The sequence below is a fragment of the Cetorhinus maximus genome, chromosome 2 (assembly GCF_964194155.1).
Source record: "Cetorhinus maximus chromosome 2, sCetMax3.hap1.1, whole genome shotgun sequence".
Lineage (NCBI taxonomy): Eukaryota > Metazoa > Chordata > Chondrichthyes > Lamniformes > Cetorhinidae > Cetorhinus > Cetorhinus maximus.
The window spans coordinates 107,370,607-107,389,548 of record NC_135880.1 but is presented as its reverse complement, the minus strand read 5'-3'; the positions used below and the strand labels follow the sequence as shown (position 1 = coordinate 107,389,548).

General features: G+C 40.2%; 1 protein-coding gene across 9 annotated transcripts in view; it reads left to right on the top strand.

Moving 5' to 3' along the window:
* agtpbp1 (ATP/GTP binding carboxypeptidase 1) overlaps window positions 1–18,942 on the top strand; it is a 360,842-nt gene that overhangs the window by 237,357 nt on the left and 104,543 nt on the right. For 8 of the 9 annotated variants that reach the window (XM_078568039.1, XM_078568001.1, XM_078568055.1 and 5 more), the window contains 2 exons: window positions 6,313–6,457; window positions 9,347–9,500. In XM_078568039.1, coding sequence (XP_078424165.1) covers window positions 6,313–6,457; window positions 9,347–9,500 — 299 coding nt within the window. The remainder of the gene's footprint in view (window positions 1–6,312; window positions 6,458–9,346; window positions 9,501–18,942) is intronic. The other variant, XM_078568065.1, reaches the window with a different exon arrangement.

Genomic DNA, 18,942 nt, shown 5'->3' with positions numbered 1-18,942 from the left:
AAAGATATTTAATGTGTTAAGACTAAAGCATTGCAGAGACACATGCACTTAACACTTTTTGAACTAAATGGGACAAAAGTCAAATGCTGTCAATTCAGGTCAAATAAGTAGTCTAAACTGGACTCGGTGGAGCTGTATTGCAGGTGTACTCACACAAGACAATTATAATTGAAGGCATGTAAATTATAGAACTATAGAATGGTTACAGCACAGGAGGCCATTCAGCCCATCTATTTTGGCTGTTTGCTAGAGCACGCAGCTAATCCCATTGCTCTGCCCTTTCCCCACAGCCGGCAAATCTTTTCTCTTCAGATAATTATCCAATTACCTTTTGAAAGCCACAATTGAATCTGCCTCCATCACACACTCAGGCAGTGCATTCTAGATCCTAATCACTCGCTGCATTAAAAAGTTTTTCCTCGTGTCGCCTTTGGTTCTTTTGCCACATTCAACTTAAATCGATATTCTCTGGTTCTTGAACCTTCCGCCAATAGGGACATCTACCATCTACTCCGTTCAGACCCCTCATGATTTTGAATGCCTCTATCAAATCTCCTCTTAATCTTCTGTAAAGAGAACAATGCCAGCCTCTCAATCTATACAGGTAACTGAAACAAGCCTCTTATCCCTGGAATAATTTTCAAACATTTTTTCTGTACTGCCTCTGATGCCTTCACATCCTTCATAAAGTGTGGTGCCCAGAATTGGACACAACTCTCCAGTTGAGGCCAAACAAGTGTTTTAAACGTTAACCATAACTTCCTTTCTTTATAGTCCATGCCTCTATTTATAAAGCCCAAGATCCCATATGCCTTGTTAACCTGCCTGCTTTCTCGACCTGCCCTGATAAGATTTGTGCACATACATCCCTATGTCCTTTTATTTTATCCTTTATTTATGGTATCCTTTATTTTTATATTGCCTTTTCTTCTTGTTCTACAAAGATGTATCACTTCACATTTCCCTGCATTAAATTTAATCTGCCACATGTCCACCCTTTCCACCAGTCTGTCTATATTCTCTTGAAGTCTATCTGTCATCCTCACAGTTTACAATACTTGTAACTTTTATATCTGCAGATTTTGAAATTGTGCCCTGCATGCCCAAGAGAAGAATTTTCCGGTCGCGTAAAATGACGCGCAGTGACGTTGGGCGGGCGTCCCGATGTCACCACATGTCATTTAGATTTTTAGTGTCAAAGGCCTATTAAGGCCTGTTAAAAACTAATTAAAACAGTTAAATGAGCTGCCTGTCAACCTTAAGGTTGGCGGGCAGGCGAAGAGCCCAGGCGGCCTTCGCATTTTTCATGAAACTTCATCCACGGGCGGGATGGTTTCATGAAGTGTTTTAAAATTCAATAGAATTTATTTTAAAAATTCTTTGACATGTCCCAGCTCATGTGACACTGTCACAAGAGGGGACATGTTTTAAAAGTCTGTTTTCCTTTATTTAAATTTTAAAACCTTAAACTGATCTCCCTGAGGTACCCGATTTCTGTGCTCTTTCGCACGCATGCACGAAAGAGCGCAGGCCTCGACTCAGGGAATCCCCCCACTGCCTGTACAGGGAGCGCTCAGCGCTTCCAGGCGAGCATCACGCTGGGCGGGCCTTAATTGGCACGCCCACGTAAAATGGTTTGCGCTGGCTCCCGCCCACCCCTGCACAATCCCCCCGACGGAGGGATTCAGCCCCAAGTCTAGGTGACCTAGATCACCTAGATAGATCAAGAAAATTAGGGGTATGCTAGGTCATTAGTATAATTCAAGCAAATTAGGGGTCCTAATGGCCCCTGGGGAATCCTCTGAACTTGCTTGCCTATTAGGAACCTGACATCTGTCATGTACCCCCTTTTTCTGCTTCATCTTTCTATCTCTTGCAACAGCCAGAGAGCTTGACTTTTCCTTCTACCTTTCCCCTCTTGGGAATATACCTACCTGTATCCAAACCATCTGCTTTTTAATTTAAAGGCAGCCCTTATTCAATTAGTTTTCCCACCAATCTTTGATTCCAATTCACCTTGGCCAGATCCATTCTTACTCCATTGAAATTGGCCCTCCTCCAATTAATTATTTTTACTTTGTTTTGGTCCTTGTCCTTCTCCACTGCTAACCTAAACCTTTTGATACTATGATGCTACTGACACTTGATCCATTTAATCTGCCTCATTCACCGGAAACAGATCCTGCAATGCCTCCTTCCTCGTTGGACTGGAAGCATAATGAGCTTGAAAATTCTCTTGAACAAACTTCAGAAACCCTTCCCTTTCTCTGCCCTTTATACTATTACATCCAGTCTATATTAGAATAATTAAAGGCCCCCCCCCCCACCCCGCCCCCATTATAACTACTGTATAGTTTATTTTTGCATCTCTCTATAATTCCCTTGTAAATTTGTTCCTCTATCTTTTCCACTAATTTGTGGCCGACAAGATACACCCAGTAGTGGAACTGTGCCTCTATATGTTTCTTAGTTCTAACCAATTAGATTCTGCCCTTGACCCCTCTAGGACATGCTCCCTCTGCAGTATTTACCATAACCAATAACCACCCCTTCTCCTTTCTTTCCCTTCCCATCTTTCCAGAACACCTTGTATCCAGGAATATTTTGTATCCAGACCTGCACTTTTTTTGAGCCAGGTCTCCATCATTACCACATCATATTCCCACATGGCTGTCTACACCCATAGCTCACCAACCTTATTTTCCACACTCAGTGCATTCTACCTACATGCACAGTGACTCTAATTTAAACTTTATTACATTCCTTGTTACTCTGACCCCGTCTAATACCTTACTGTTTCTTAGCCTTGTGCTATCTGTCTCTCCCAATTTTTTGTGCACCTTGTTTTCCCCCTCTAATGTAAATTGCAATACTGTAAAATCATTAAAATATTCCTTGGAAGATACTAGAGCAAGTAATGTTTATCATTGTTACTTTAAAAATCTACAAAATTAGTCCTGAAAATCAGGGGAAAAAAAACAAACCCAAATGCTGGAAATACTCAGCAAGCCAGACAGCATCTGTGGAGAGAAACAGAGATAACGTTTTAGTCAAAAAGTATTGTAAACTGTGAGGATGACAGAGATAGACCTTTCATGTCATCTGCAGAATTCCATCGTCCACAGTATTTTGCTTTCATTTAAAATCTGGAACTTGTGTTCATGATGAAAATGTCCTCTAGTCAAACCTTCAGTATTGAACTTCACATTTTGAAAAAAAATGACAATATTTATACTATAACTTCAGCCTTTTGTTAACTGTAATAAATTAGAGACAGCAGCCAAAAATACCTCGGGCACAAAATCAAGCAGTTGACCACAAAACCTATTTGAAGAAAGGCATTGACCCCATCATGATTAAGCTGATTAAGAGTTTTACATTTCACATCTTCATCCAACTAGTTCTTATTCATGTTCACTTGGATTCAGTACCTTCTGTTTTAGCTTGTGTGCATTTCAGATCTAGGGTGTTAGTAATAGAATGATCAAAGCAATTAGAATTGTTGATAGAGAAACAGAAAATGCTGGAAATACTCAGGTCAGGCAGCATCTGGAGAGAGAAATAGAGTTAACGTTTCAGGTCAATGACCTTTCATCTGAACTGGGAAAAGTTAGAAATGTAACAGGTTTTAAGCAAGTACAGAGGAGGCAAGAAAGAACAAAAGGAAAGGTCTATGATGGAGAGGTTAAACAAGAGAGATTAAATGACAAATGGGTTCATAGTACAGGGTTTTTGGACAAGAAACAAAAGATGTGTCTGGAAGGGGTGTAAATGGCATAATCATGAATATCCGCTATTCGAAAGCAAAAACAAGAAACCAAAATCACGAAGATAAAGGAAACAAAATGGTGGTAGAGGCTCAATCTGAATTTGTTAAACTTATCAGTAGTCTGGAATGCTGTGACATGCCTAATTGGAAGATGAGATGCTGTTCCTTGACGTCGTGTTGAGCTTCATTGGAACACTGTAGGAGAAAAGGACAAAGGTCAGAATGGGAACAGGGTGGAAATTTAAAACGAAAGGAAGCTGTGTGTCACCCTTGGAACTGAACAAAAGTGTTCCACAAAGCAGTCACCCAATCTGTGTTTGTTCTCCCCAATGTAAAGGGGACTGCATTGCAAGTAGTGTGTTCAGTATACTAAATTGAAAGAAGTAAATCACTGTTTCACCTGGAAGGGGTGATTGGGGCCTTGGATGGTGAGGAGGGAGCAGCAGGTAAATGGGCTTGAATGGAAAGAGGGAGTGTTGGGGCTGATACAAGACTGGCCTAATGTGTCACGATGAGAACAGTCGCTTCTGAAGGCAGAAAAGGGAATAGAGGGAAAGATGTGTTTGATGGTGGCATCCTGCTGGAGGTGCCAGAAGTGGCATATGAAGGCTGGTTGGGTGGATGGTGAGGACAAGAGGAAACCTATCATGGTTCTATGGAGGAGGGGTGAGAGCAGAAGTCATGTGATTTGGAACAGACATGATCGATGGCCCTATCAATGACGATGGGGAGAAATTCTCAGTTGATGAAAAAAGACATATTGGAACTGCAAATGTGGAAGGTTGTATTGTCAGAAGAGATGGAAAAACTGAAACTACGGGGGCAGGGTGTGAGGAAGTGCAGTCAAGGTGGCTGTGGAAGTCAGTGAACATATATAACTATTGATTGATAGCCAATGGAGATAGAGAAGGGAACAGTTGGACCTGGACCATGTGAAGGCGAGTGAAGGAAATAAAGTTGTTTTCAAAAAAAATTTCAGTTCAGAGCAAGAGCAGGAAACAGCGCTGACACATTCATCAATTTACCAGAAAAACAGGTGAGGCAGAGGGCCTGAATAGGACTCCAGGAATGATCCACATGTTCCCTGAAAAGGCAGGCGTAGCTAGGACCCCTGGAGTTCCCCATAGCAAAATCTTTATTTCAGATTTCCAGCATCCACAGTATTTTGTCTTTAGAACTTTTGATACCTTGCTAAATAAGAAAGCCTTCTCTAGTTCTGTGACTTAGAAGTGAAGAAAAATAAAGGATTCCTTTGTTTCACATGGCAAATGCTATTTGATAATGAAAAGGTTCATCTTAGAATATCTCTTCCACTGCATGTCCTGTTACAGCCTAAAACTTACCTTGGTCCTCATCTGCTGAGCTCATATTTGCTTTCCACCATCTATAATGCATTAAAAATGCTGTATTTAAGTCCCCTTCTTATCTATAAAGTCTTCCTTTTGTCACATTTTTGTGCTAGCTTCTCCCATTATAAGTATCAATGTACTCATTTAAATAGGAACTTTCTAAATTTGTTACCTTGTACGTACACCCTTCCACCATTGGTGGCGCTGTAGCATAGCAGTGTTTTATTTCCCTGTTTCTCAGCCCGTACAACAGAAAAACTTCTGTGTTCCAATAAATTCTACTTCTCAAATTGATGCAAGCCTTGACCTCTTGCATGCCATAGCATGGGAGATCAACTAATATAGAATAAAAATACACAGCCATGGTCACTTTGTAAGCACCAATCAGGAGAGACCAGATCTATAGAATTCATTCATCACTGAGAATACTCCATTGACATTCTGTGACATACAAGATGTTCCATGGGCAGATGCTTTATACCCTTATTTATAGTATTATCCATGAGTGGTTGTTGTGTGAAATCTACAGCTTTCCTTATAGGACAACACTTGTTTGGAAGTTTCTATGAAACATTAGCAGAGTTTCCTCGTTTTCTTGGTTATAATTTCAAGTGTTCTAACTAGCTTCTAAAATTAACATAACCCCATTCTAAAGAAAATCAAAGTTCCCTTGTCTATAGTTTCACAAGGCAAAGGGAAATAGGGATTAGCCAAAAAGGAAATAGTCATTCAAGTAGTATAAGAAACTGACTAGTGGAGCTTTTTTTTTGTGTATAGGGACTGTAACCTGATAGGTACGACTGAAACGAAAACAGAAAATGCTGGAAATATGCAACAGATCAAGCAGCATCTGTGGAGTGAGAAACAGAGTTAATGTTTCAGGTCGGAGACCTTTCATCAGATGGACATTTACTCTGTTTCTCTCTCCGCAGATGCTGCCTGACCTGCTGAGTATTCCCAACATTTTCTGTTGTTTCAAATTTCCAGCATCCTTAGCAATCTGCTTTTCAGTTGGTATGACTGAGTGATCGTTATTTGATGCATTTCAGTTGAAGCAATCATGTTAAATAAGGACATGTCTCATTAGTAAGAGTGTTCTGTGATCTTGCTGCAACTGACACTTTTCAGAAACTTAAATAGCCAACTATGATTTTTTTTTAAAGATTTTAACATGATTATGCCTTTTCCTTGTAGGAATCATTTTTCCAGAAGTTCATTAGCAGCTGGGGGTCTAAAAGGAAAATCTTATTACACTCTGACATTTACAATGAACTTTACCCATAAGGATGATGTGTGCTATTTTGCTTACCACTACCCATATACATATTCTACCTTACAGGTAATATGCTCAATATACTGAATGATAATTATTAGAGAAATGTGCAATATGCAGCCATTATTTGCATATTATGTAGTATGTGGTTGGCTGAACTCAAGCCTCTTCATTTTACTCTAATTTCTATTTAAGATGATGTATCATGAAACCTCAGCAGGATGTTAGAAGTAATTCCTTTTGGTTTCAGTTAGATTTTCAGACTGCATTTACATTAAGCTAATTGCTTCATCATCGAGCTTGTATTTTGAACTGTGTTTTGTTGAAAGATCTATTACAATTGAGATTCTTAACTTTTATATTTTTAAAGGTTTGGTGCCTTTTAAGTATTGTCAGATAATTGACTGCACTCAAGTCCTAATTTGATTTTTAAATCATATTGGAGGGAAGTGGAATTTCTGTTTTGTTAAAATAACCTAGCTTATGATTAACAAATGATGAAATGAATTAAGTTGCACTGTTTATTTCTTCTGGTCTTGGATCATAGTAACATTTCTAGCTAATTTCTATAAATAATGCAACTGATGGGGCAGAATTTTCTGCCTGCCGGGTGGGCGGGCCCAACCCAATCTCCGGCGGGCGGGGAGCCGATCCCCGCCAGAGAAGCGGGCCCCGCCGCCATTTTACGTGGGCGGGCCAGTTAATGTCACATGAGATGGGACACGTTCATAAATTACACTAAAACTTTATTAAACTTTTTAAATCCCTACATGAAACCTCATCCCGCCGGTAGATGAGGTTTCATGTTTTTTCTATTGCCCGCCGGGGCTCCTGGCCTGCCCGCCAACCTTAAGGTTGGACGGGCAGATCCTTTAATTGTTTCAATGATCCTGTCAATGGCCTCAATTGGCTATTGACAGGTCGGCGGGCCAGCAGCTGATTTTGCTGTGGGCCTGCATTCCTGAAAATTTAAATGGGGCGGGATGACGTCAGAGGTACCCCCTGACGTCATCCCGCGTCATTTTATGTGTTGGCGAGTGGGCCCCGCCCCCTGCTCACCGATGGCGAAAATTCAGCCCATGATTTCCATTTTATTGCAAGTGTAATTATTTTAAAAAAGCTTTTACAAAGCCGTGGTAATCAAAATGAATAGCTCACCCAAAAAGAACTTTTACTTCCTTTAAATTTTATTTGGCTTAATACTCCTTCAAAAGTAGTTATGTTGTTGTCTAAATAAACATGCATTTTTCAAATGACAATTATTTGATCCAACGCACAATATTCATTCATTTCCAATGGGATCTGGTTCAAGCATATATTTTTCCAGTAAATGGGCATTTATTTGAGTTAAATGATATCCTTAAACTTTCTAATCTTAATGATTTGAAGTTTTGTTATTTTATGTGTTTGTCTGTATTTGTGTACTTTTGTTTTTTAAAAAAATCCTTCATACATAAGCTGGTCCAATAGCTGGATACTGGATCATGATCCATTCTAATCACACTTATCTCTTTAAAAATTTTCCACTTGGAGCATATGCACCTGAAGGCTATAAGCACATCAGAGTGTGTGACACAAACGTAATAGACCAGAGAAGATTGTCAGGCATTTTCAGCATTTTCCCCCAGTTTATAATAAGTTGTACTTATTATAATTCAGTTATACTGAACCCATATCAAATGCTGTCACCACATTGAACCTCTCCAAAAGAACACAAGGTTTGTAAATTTCAAATACAGGTGACTGGTGCATTTTGTGGATTGAAGATCTTTGCCACCAAGCAGTCTGGTTTACATCTCACACACACAGTGGGGATCAGTAATTTTCTCTGAATTGGAAGCACAGATCCTGATCCTAGTACTCCATGCTTCATGTTAGTAACAGGCTAATGCACCACATTAACATGTGCCATAAATTCTCCTTTTATGAGGCAGCCTAAGATAGATAACAGAGTTATCCATAGGTTGATTGATACATATCAAAGACTCATAAATAATATAGGAAATGAAATAATAGTAAAATATATGGTGTGAGGTTGAGCTTGCAGAAATTTTCCATAGTTTCTGTTACATAAACTGCACCTTTTATGGCCCACAGGTCTGTGATTTTTTTTTATGTTACACTAATAACTATACTTCAAATGTACTTAATTGGCTGCAAAATTATTTGGGATGAGCTGTAATTATGACTATATAAATGCAAGTCCATCTTTTTAATGAGCAATGTTTTATTTTGTGGTCATCCAACGTAAGTCACAGGTTAGACTTCTGGATCAAAGCAGCCTAGGCAGACATTTTACCATACACGTGACCCGTTCTGAAATTGTTTGGGGTCTTTATGCAGTAGAATGACCGAATTGTGATCTTCACAACTATCCACAAACAATCATTTTGAATCTTAATAGCAATAAAGTCACCAATAAAAAGATAAATTTCAGAATATAAATATAGTATCCATGAATAACAGGAATGAAAGGCTTAACATACGAGGAACGTTTGAGGACTCTGGGTCTATACTTGATGGAGTTTAGAAGGATGAGGGGGGCTCTGATTGAAACTTACAGAATACTGAAAGGCCTGGATAGAGTGGACGTGGGGAAGATGTTTCCATTAGTAGGAGAGACTAGGACCCGAGAGCACAGCCTCAGAGTAAAGGGAAGACCTTTTAGAACAGAGATGAGGAGAAACTTCTTCAGCCAGAGAGTGGTGAATCTATGGAATTCATTGCCACAGAAGGCTGTGGGGGCCAGGTCATTGAGTGTATATAAGACCGAGATAGATAGGTTCTTGATTGGTAAGGGGATCAAAGGTTATGGGGAGAAGGCGGGAGAATGGGGTTGAGAAACTTATCAGCCATGATTGAATGGCGGAGCAGACTTGATGGGCCGAATGGCCTAATTTCTGCTCCTATGTCTTATGGTCTAATTCTAAGCATGTTCTTTTTTTTTAAATAAAGATGCACATTCAAAAGCTGGAGGCACTACATGATCCTCAACAGATTTACTTTCGGCAAGATTCGATCTGTGAAACTTTAGGAGGTAACCCTTGCCCTGTACTGACCATTACTTCTGTACCAGAGTCCAAGTCCTGGGAAAATCTATACCAGTTTAGTAAGTAACTTGACACATTTACCTGAGCTAAGCATCGTAGTTCATTCAATGACACTGTGAATGCATTGTGAAACTGACCTCTAACTCTTTTATAATTGTCTTAGAATCAACATTTGGGCAAATATGTTCATTAGGTTTTGCACATGACTGCATTTTTTAATCAGTGTAAGCTTTGCTATTTCTCTCGATCTCCCAAATATGGAGTACAATCCCGTAGGCACTTTTCAGTACCTCAGCCAAGAGAGAATTCTCGGGCAGAGCAGACAGTAATTGGTGACAGGCTGTTAGGGGGTCTTGTAGCTGAGTCCAATCCTGTTCTCATTTAGCATCCACATACTACAGGACTGATTACTGCATGATAATCAAGTATGGGAAGCGTGACTATTGGCCTGGATTTTGTGGTCAGCATTGAAGGGACAGGGAAGGGACATAGTTTGCCACTCACCTTGAAAAAGCTGCCCACAACAGATTTAGAGGGCTCTGCAATGTAGGCTTCTTGTTTTTCAATGTCAGTTTTAATTCGGTATCTTCTAAGGGGGAACTGTGGCCTCCATCAACAGAACAGGCACTAGGCAGGCTGATCAGCTAATCAGATGGAAGAATTCTCACAGACAGCAAAGCAACAAGTATAAAGCAGAGAATATAAATCGCATTAAAATCATCATACAAAAAGTGAAATAAAGATTGAGACATACACATGCTGTTGCGATAAATGCATAAATATCAGAACAAAAACTTTGAAAAAATATTTTATTAAAAATGAATTTTTTAAATGCTCTTCTGAGGGAATGAGATTAGCATTTTTAAAATCAGTTTTTCAGGGCCTAAGAGGTTGTTTAGCAATAGCTATGACTTAGTATGCCTTTAAAACCTCAGTTACTCCTGATTGAACAAGGCTAAATGTTGTCATTGGTGTTTCCAGCAAGGATAGTTTGTAAATAGTCGAAGTTCATGACACATCTTTGATTTCTGATGATTTCATCTGCAAACTGAAATAGCACACCTTTCTAACAGAGCATGAATCCTGTGATACAGCTTCTGGATTTCACATTTAACCATGCATTTGCAAATGGCAGAATTTGTTGTCAATTTCACATAGTAATGACGGTGAATGTTGACATTTTTGATGTCACTGCTACTGCAAATTCCAGACCAGTGTTTTCTTCCTTCAACTGAGGAACATTAAGGCCAATTGTAACAACCTTACAGCCTCTCCAGAGATGAATTAACTCAGCATAGATTGAGAATTGAACCACAGATTTTGCTGGTAGCTCTATGCTGAATAGTGCATTTACCAACAGAACTGAACACAGTTATTGTTTTTAAATTGAAATTAAGTTCAGAGTTCTGAAGATGAATAATTTCAAACTTAATTCCTTTTTTAGGTTTCTGTCTTTCTTTAGCCACCAGACTATTCTGCAGTCAAGGAAATGAATATAGGACCCATTCCTTGGCTCTGTCTAACTGTGCACTTTTGTTTATAAAATTGATACTTAGAAAATCTGTGCATTTATTGCTGAACATATATGTAGAGAAGATGAGGGACAATTTCTGTATGTGTAAGATTTGAACTTTGTTCCCTGTTTGTTAATGTTCTAAAAGTTTGGTTGAACAGCAGAGGAAAAGCTAGTAATTGTGAAAAAATGAGCCAGCAGCAAGTCTTTGTTTTACCATCCTATTCAACACATTATCAAATTAACAAAAGAGATTAAGTAAAAAGCCTTTGCAGAGTGTTACCATGACCTCCTTTAGATGAAATAAGAATTTAATGACGTTTACATTTACCCCAGTTTATAAATGACTCATGAACTTAGGTGCACACTATACCAAGATTTACTAATACATCAAACAGACCCTAAATGATCCTGTTTTAATGGCAAGTGCTTGAGGAAGCTTCCAAAAAAAACTGTATAATGGCTACTTTTCACTTAAAAAACTTCAGTTTTCTTATCTTTTCCCCTCTAGTCATAGTTATAATGACAAAGGAGGAGACCATTCAGCCCATCAAATCCATGCTAGCTCTGTAAAGTAATTCAGCAAATTCCACTCCTCTGCTCTATCGCCATAGCCCTGAAAGTTTATTTCCCTCAAGTGCCTAGCTAATTTCCTTTTGAAATCATTGATCATGTACAATTCCACCACCTTTGTAGGCAGTGTGTTCCAGGTCATTACCACTCACTGTGTAAAAATATTTCTCCTTCATGTTGCCCCTGTATGCCTTGCCCAAAACCTTAAATCTGGCCCATTTGTCTTCTGTGATCGAATAATGGAAACATATTTTCTCTGACCACATTATCTAAACCTTTTCATTATCTTGCATACCTTCACAGATCTCCGCTCAACCTCCTTTACTCCAAGGAAAACAACCCCAGCTTCTCCACCCTAACCTTATAGCTAAATTCCCTCATCCCTGAAACTATTCTGGTAAATCTATCCTGCACCCTTTCAAAGACCGCTAAATTGAGGTGATCAGAGCTGGATGCAACACTCTAGTTGTGGTCTATCCAGAGATTTATAAAGGTTCAACATAACTTCCCTGCTTTTGTACTCAATACCTCTATTTATGAAGTTCAGGATCCCTTTTGCTTGTGCTAACTACTCTCTCAGTATGTCCTGCCACCTTCAAATATCTATGCACCTGAACCCTCTTGTTCCTGTACGTTCTTTAGAACTGTGCCATTAAGTATATATTGCATCTCCCTATCAATTCTGCCAAAATGAATTGCCTCACACTTCCCTCCATTAGATTTCATCTGCCACTTGCCTATTCATTCTGCTAGCTTATCTATGTCCTGTTGCAGTTAATTGGTCCACCTTCAATTGCCACACACTCAAGTTTTGTATCGTTGGCAAATTTTGGAATTTTATTCTATATTCCAATATCCAAATTATTTATATATATCAAAAAAGCAGTAGTCCTCACACTGACCCTTGGAACATTACTGTCTACCATCATCGGCTGTCCCTTGATTTGATGATGACTTTTACTTAGGGTTGTGGTTTTTCTGGCTTGGGTCATGTGACTGAATAGGCCGCTGCTCGACCCACGGATCTTGGGGCATGGGGACAGGATGTCCCCTGGGGTAGTGGGACCCTGAATGCAGGATTTGCTCCTTTTCTTTCCTTCTGTGCCACTGCTTTGCCTCCTCATTAAGACGTTGTGACTCAAAGCATTTTAGCTTGATGGACATTTTGAATGATTGGTAGCAAGCTACTCCCAGCCATTAATGATAATGTTGCCATGTTTCAAACATGTCTTCAAAAAATTTCCTTTGTCTTCCCCTGGAACATCACCCATTTGACAGTTAAGAAAACAGGACCTGGAGGGGGAGACGCTTTTCAGCCATTCAGACACAGTGTCCAGTCCATGGAAGTTGTTTTTGCCTGAATGCTTGTGTAGCTGGCTTCAAGAGGACATCAGCATTTGTTCAACGGTCCTCCCATTGAATCCAGAAGATGCTGCAGAGGCATTGCTGCTGGAATTTCTCTAGTATCCTTACGTGTCACTGCTACACAGTTCAGGTCTCACTGCAGCACAGGAGTGTGGTGACCACAGCTGCTCTGTGCACTGGGCCTTGCGGAGATCTTTGTTGTCAAACACTCCCTGCTGTATTTTGTAAAAACTGCTGCCTATATCCTCCAGTCTGAAAACCAACCATTTACCACAACTCGCTGTTTTCTGTCCTTTAGCCAGATTCTTATCCAGGCCAACACTGGACCCTCCTGTTCCATGAGCCTGAATTTTGTTAACCAGCCTTTTATGTGGTATTTTGTCAAATGCTTTCTTAAAATCCATATAGACAACATACGTTGCATTCCTTGCATCAATCTCCTCTGTTACTTAATCAAAAAATTAAATTAGGTAAGTCAAACATGATTGGCCTTTTACAAATCAATGCTGGCTCTCTTTAATTAACTGAAATTTTTCCAAGTGCCTGCTAATTTTTTCCCCATATTGTTTCTAAAATCTTACGCACCACTGATGCTAAACTGACTGGCCTGTAGTTCTTAGAAATGTCATTACACCCTTTTTTGAACAAAAATGTCACATTTGCCATATTATAATCCATCTCTCATCTCCACCATGTCTAAGGAAGATTAGAAGTTTATGTCAAGACCCTCCACTGTCTCCACCTCCACTTCCCTTAGTAACCTGGGAGGTAAGGCATCCAGACCGGATAACTTATCCACTCTTAAGCGTAGCCGGCCTTTCCAGTACATCATGCGTATCAATTTTCACCCCATCTTTTACATCTACCAATTCTGCTTCTGCTGAGATTTTGTCAGCATCATCTACCTTAGTAAACATTGAAGCAAAGTACTTATTAAGTATTCTAATCTTGTTCTGTCCCTCTAAGCAAATATCACCTTTGTCCCTAATAAGCCCCAACTCGCCTCTTACTACCTGCTCTTTTACATGCCAATAGAAGATTTTTGGGTGCCCTTTTATATCAAACTGCCACTCTCTTCTCATTCTCTCTTTGACAGTGTTATTTTCTGCTTCACTTCCCCTCTCAACTTAGTGTATTTGGCTTGCTTTTTGCCTGAAAGAATTCATCTTATGTACATCATACATCATCTTTTTGTTTCATTATATTCTCTATCTCCCCTGATGTCCAAGTCTTGGCTTTGACTCCCCTACCTTCCCTCTTGTTGGAATATACATAGCCTGTATCTGAAATATTTCTTCCATTGTTCCATTACGGAATTTCCTGTCAAACATTGGTTCCATTTTACCCTACTTAGATCCCCTCTCATCTCATTAAAGTTCATCTTCTTTCAATTTAGTTCTACTTTACATTGTTTGTTCCTCTTCTCCATTACTAAGTTAAACTTTATGACACAATGGTCACTCTTACCCAAGTATTTTTCCTCAGACCCTCAGTCCACTTAGCCCACCTCATTCCCCAATGCTGATCCAGCCATGCCTCCTTTGTGGTTGGACCTATTGGGCAAGGAAGTTTTCCTGAGCACATTTCAGAAATTCCACCCCCTCCTTTCCCTTTACTCGAACATCATAAAATCATAAATTAGTTACAGCATAGAGGGAGGCCATTTGGCCTGTTGTGTCCATGCCAGCTCTCTGCAAAAGGAACTCCATTAGCCTCACCTCCCTGCCTTTCCCCATAGCCCTGAATTTTTTTCATATAATTATCCAATTCACCTTTGAAAGCCACGATTGAATCTGTCACCACCACACTCTCACACGATGCATTCCAGATCCTAACCTTTCACTGCTTAGGAACGTTTTTCTCATGTTTCCTCTGGTTCTTTTGCCAATTGCCTTAAATTGGTGTCCTCTAGCTCTCGACCTTTCTGCCAATGCAAACAGTTTCTCCCCATCTACTCTGTCTCTACCTTCACAATTTTGAACATCTCTATCAAATCTCCTCTCAATCCTCTCTAAGGAGAATAGTCCTAGTTTTGCCAATTTATCCACGTAACTGAAGTCTCTCATTCCTTAAACCTTTCTTGGAAATCTTTTCTGCACCTTCTCCAATGTCTTTACATACTTCAAGAAGTGTGGTGCCCAGAATTGGGTGCAATACTCCAGTTGAGGCCTAACCAGTGTTTTATTAAGGCTCTTTGCTTTTGTACTCTAGGGGTCAGATTTATATCTTGGAGGTGGGAGTTGGGAGATTTCACAACATTGCGATTAGCTTCCTAACCAGCAGTGCCCGCCCATGCTACTTTCATTACAGGGAGTTGTGCATGAGCTGGAGTCTGGCCTGCCTCCTCTGACAGCTGTCCTGAGGTGGAGACTGAGGTAGGTTGATGCCAAGGCCGCTGGCTAAAAGGCCCGTCCCCATTCACTGAGACATCAGCCCAGTTCTAGAGATGAGTGCAAGGCCCCATAACCCTCAATACCCCATCACCTCCCCCACACACAGTAGCCCCTCGCCCAGTAACCATTATAAACATAACTGTCAAGCCCTATAATAACATTGGGAAGTCTTTGAGAAGCTCATTAATCAGTAAAAATAAACAAATATTACCTGGATATCCACTTTAGCCGCTCATAAATCTGTCAGAATAAACAAGCATTACTTGCATACCAACTTAATAAAACATAACCCCATTAAAAGCTGATAAACCTGTCAAAATAACCAAGCTCACATTCCCCTTCACAGCTGTATCAACAGCCTCTGCTGACCAACATCCATTAATGGCTTTGGAAGTCAGTCAAGCATTCATAATGAGATTCCGCTGCACAACTGTTTGAATAATCCCTGCTAAACTGAATCCATTAATAGGTTTGAATCTCAGCCAAGCATTCATGCATCAATGGGATTATACTGAACAACTGTGTCAAAAAGTCCTTCTGAGCTGAATACAGAAGACATCCAGAAGTCCAGCCATCTGTCAAGGCTTTGAAGCTGTCAGAACAGATGGCTGAGTTTAAACTCAAAGAAAAAAAAACAAAGCTCTCGGACTATTTCACACCATCACTTTTTGGATTTCACTATTGTACGATGCAGAATAGCATTATATTCAGCAGATAATGTACTTTAATGCATCTTAATACTTTTCTACTTTCACAATGCTGTTCATTGCCTTGACAGCACGCCAGGTGTTAGAAGTAGCAACCTGGCAAATGCATTATTTAGTGGTCACCTTTTCGAAACAAAGTCCCATCATCACTCACTTTTTAAAAAAGCATATATAACTTACGATACAGCATTCCATTATGACATGTGAAGTTAGCACTCATTTTGAACTTACCTTTCACACAGTTCCAGACTGCAAACCATGGCACTGAAAATTGCCAACAATGGGAATGGGGGCAGGAATCCATTAATCAAGTCCTGCCTGCCATTTTTAAAGCCTGTCCAAAGTGATCCAGTACTGTATTGGGACGGGAAAATTTGGCCCTCTGCCTCTATAAAATCCAGGATCCTGTAGACTTTATTCAACTTTCCACTTGATTAATGGATTCCTGCCCCCATTCCCATCATTGGCAATTTTCAGTGGTGCAGAAAAGGGAGCAGATCACCAGGCCACATGCAGCTGTCCTGACGTTGTAAACAATTTGTGCCCATATACTCCCAGGTCCCTCTGCTCCTGCACTCCATTTAGAATTGTATCCTTTAGTTTATATGCCTCTCCTCATTCTTCCTACCAAAATATATCACTGCACACATATCTCTGCATTAAATTTCATCTGGCGTATGTCCATCCATTCCACCAGCCTATCTTTGTCCCCTTGATGTCAATCGCTCTCTGTTTCGTTGTGTGGACAGGGTCTAGATGAGGGTTTTGGGGATTATCTGTTCTCCCAAAGTATGCTGCTCAAGTCTGTCGTTTATCAAAACCACTATTCTTTATTTACAGCAACTCTCATAACATTTAAGACGTGTTTAGGTATTCACTGGCGTTGCCATTGCCTCCAGCGCTATGGGCCAAGCGCTGGAAAATGGGATTAGCATAGTCAGGTCTTTGTTGATCAGTGCAGACATGATGGGCCAAATGGCCTCCTTCTGTGCTGTAAATGTCTGAGTCTATTTATGCATTTGGACCTCTACATGAGATTCGAATGTCTCCTCCTTCCAAATCGCTCGTTCTTCTCAGTCATGTGATCTGACGTCATTATTACATCAGCATCATGAATGCTCCTGATGTTAACCCTTTATTCTACATCTCCCAGCAATTCTTTATCTTTATCATATTTACATCCTTCTATATCTCCCCCCAAAGTCTCAGACTTCACAGGGTTAGTCTCTGAGGTGCCGTGGCCATTTTCCCTGATCTCATTCTGATCTCTTTCAAGGTCAAGGATATTCCTCAGTGTGAGTGCTCTTCTCCTGGGTGGTTATAGAGCTTGTAACTTTTCCTTCTTCATCAGGGTCTTTTTTTCTTGCCAGCCCTGTATGTTCTATTTAAGGTCTGCTGGGTTCTTTTACTTGCTGCCACCATGTTTCATTGTGTGGTTGGGGTCCAGACAAGGGTTTCGGGGATTGTCTATTCTCCCAAAGTATGCTGCTTGAGTCTGTACTTTCTCAAAACCGTTACTCTTTATTTACAGCAAGTATTTACACATTTGGACTTCTACACAAAGTTGGAGCTTATCCTCTATCCAGATCTCTCTTATTTTTCAGTCATGTGATCTGATGCCATTATTACATCAGCATCATGTTTGCTTCTCATGTTAACCCTTTGCTCTACATCTTACCCAAGTCTTTATTCCTATTGTATTTATGTCCTCCTACACTATTTTGTCACAATTCACAATAGGTGCAAGTTTTGTGTTCTCTACACACAATAGTTCATTAATTAAAGCCCCCCAATATTACTACTCAATAGTTCTTGCACATCCCTGTGATTTCCCTACCTCTTTTCTCCCCCACCTCTCTCACTGTTTGGAGAGGTCTAACGCGTGATCTGCAGACTCTGCCACATGTGAGTAGATGGTGATTGAAGGCTTGGGTAGATGTGTTGTTTGGAGGTTTGTGTGCTCAGCTTCACCTCTGCATGTTCCAGATGAAGCCTCTCGATGTGTTTGGTGCCTTCCCATACCCCTTTTGCTTCTCAACTCTAACCAAATGGATTCTGTCCTTGCCCCTCAAGGACATTCTTTCCAACACGAAGATGTCTTCCCTAATTAGTACCACCACCCACCTCCCTTTTTCTTCTTCCCTACCTTTACCAAACACTTTGTATCCTTTAATATTAACCACCAATTCCTCATTATTTTTAAGTCACATTTCCATTATTGTCACCACATCATATTTCCACGTGGCTATTTGCACTTGTAGCTCACCAGCCTTGTTCACCACACTTCCTGTATTTACATACATACATTCGCAACCTGTCTTTGTATACCGCATAGCCCTTCTTAGGTTGTGAAAGATATTGGTTCTTTGTTGAAGTATAGCTCCGTGGTTTCTGATCAGCTGCAATATTTCCCTGAAATGACTATTCGCCAATTTGTGAACCCAGACAGCAAAAGTCAGCAAGCTATTCAACTCCAGTGATTCTTAACGATGTTCTTAATGCTTGCACATTTCCAACAGTTAGAGGAAGATAGAAGAGCAAATATGAAGGAAATTTCTGGCTACTGCAAAAACAATTGGGTAGTAATGGTAGGGAATTTCAACTAACCTAACATTAACTGGAATCAGGATAAAAGGCATAGATGGCAAAAAATTCTTAACTATTATTCAGGGGAACATCTTTTAGCCAGCCCAATGAGAAATGGGGCAGTTCTGGACTTGGTTTTAGAGGATAAAGCTGGGCAGGTCCAAGAGCTATCAGTGGGAGAGCAATTTGGTGGTAGTGATCAGAATCCTGTTACATTTAGCTTGTGAGCCTTTTTCCATATCTGGGAGTCCCTTCTCAATGAAGGCAAACATTGATGATGAAATTCATCATCGCCTCCACTGTCCTAGCTCAGCCTTTGGCCGACTGAGGAAAAGTGTATTTGAGGACCAAGATCTGAAATCCT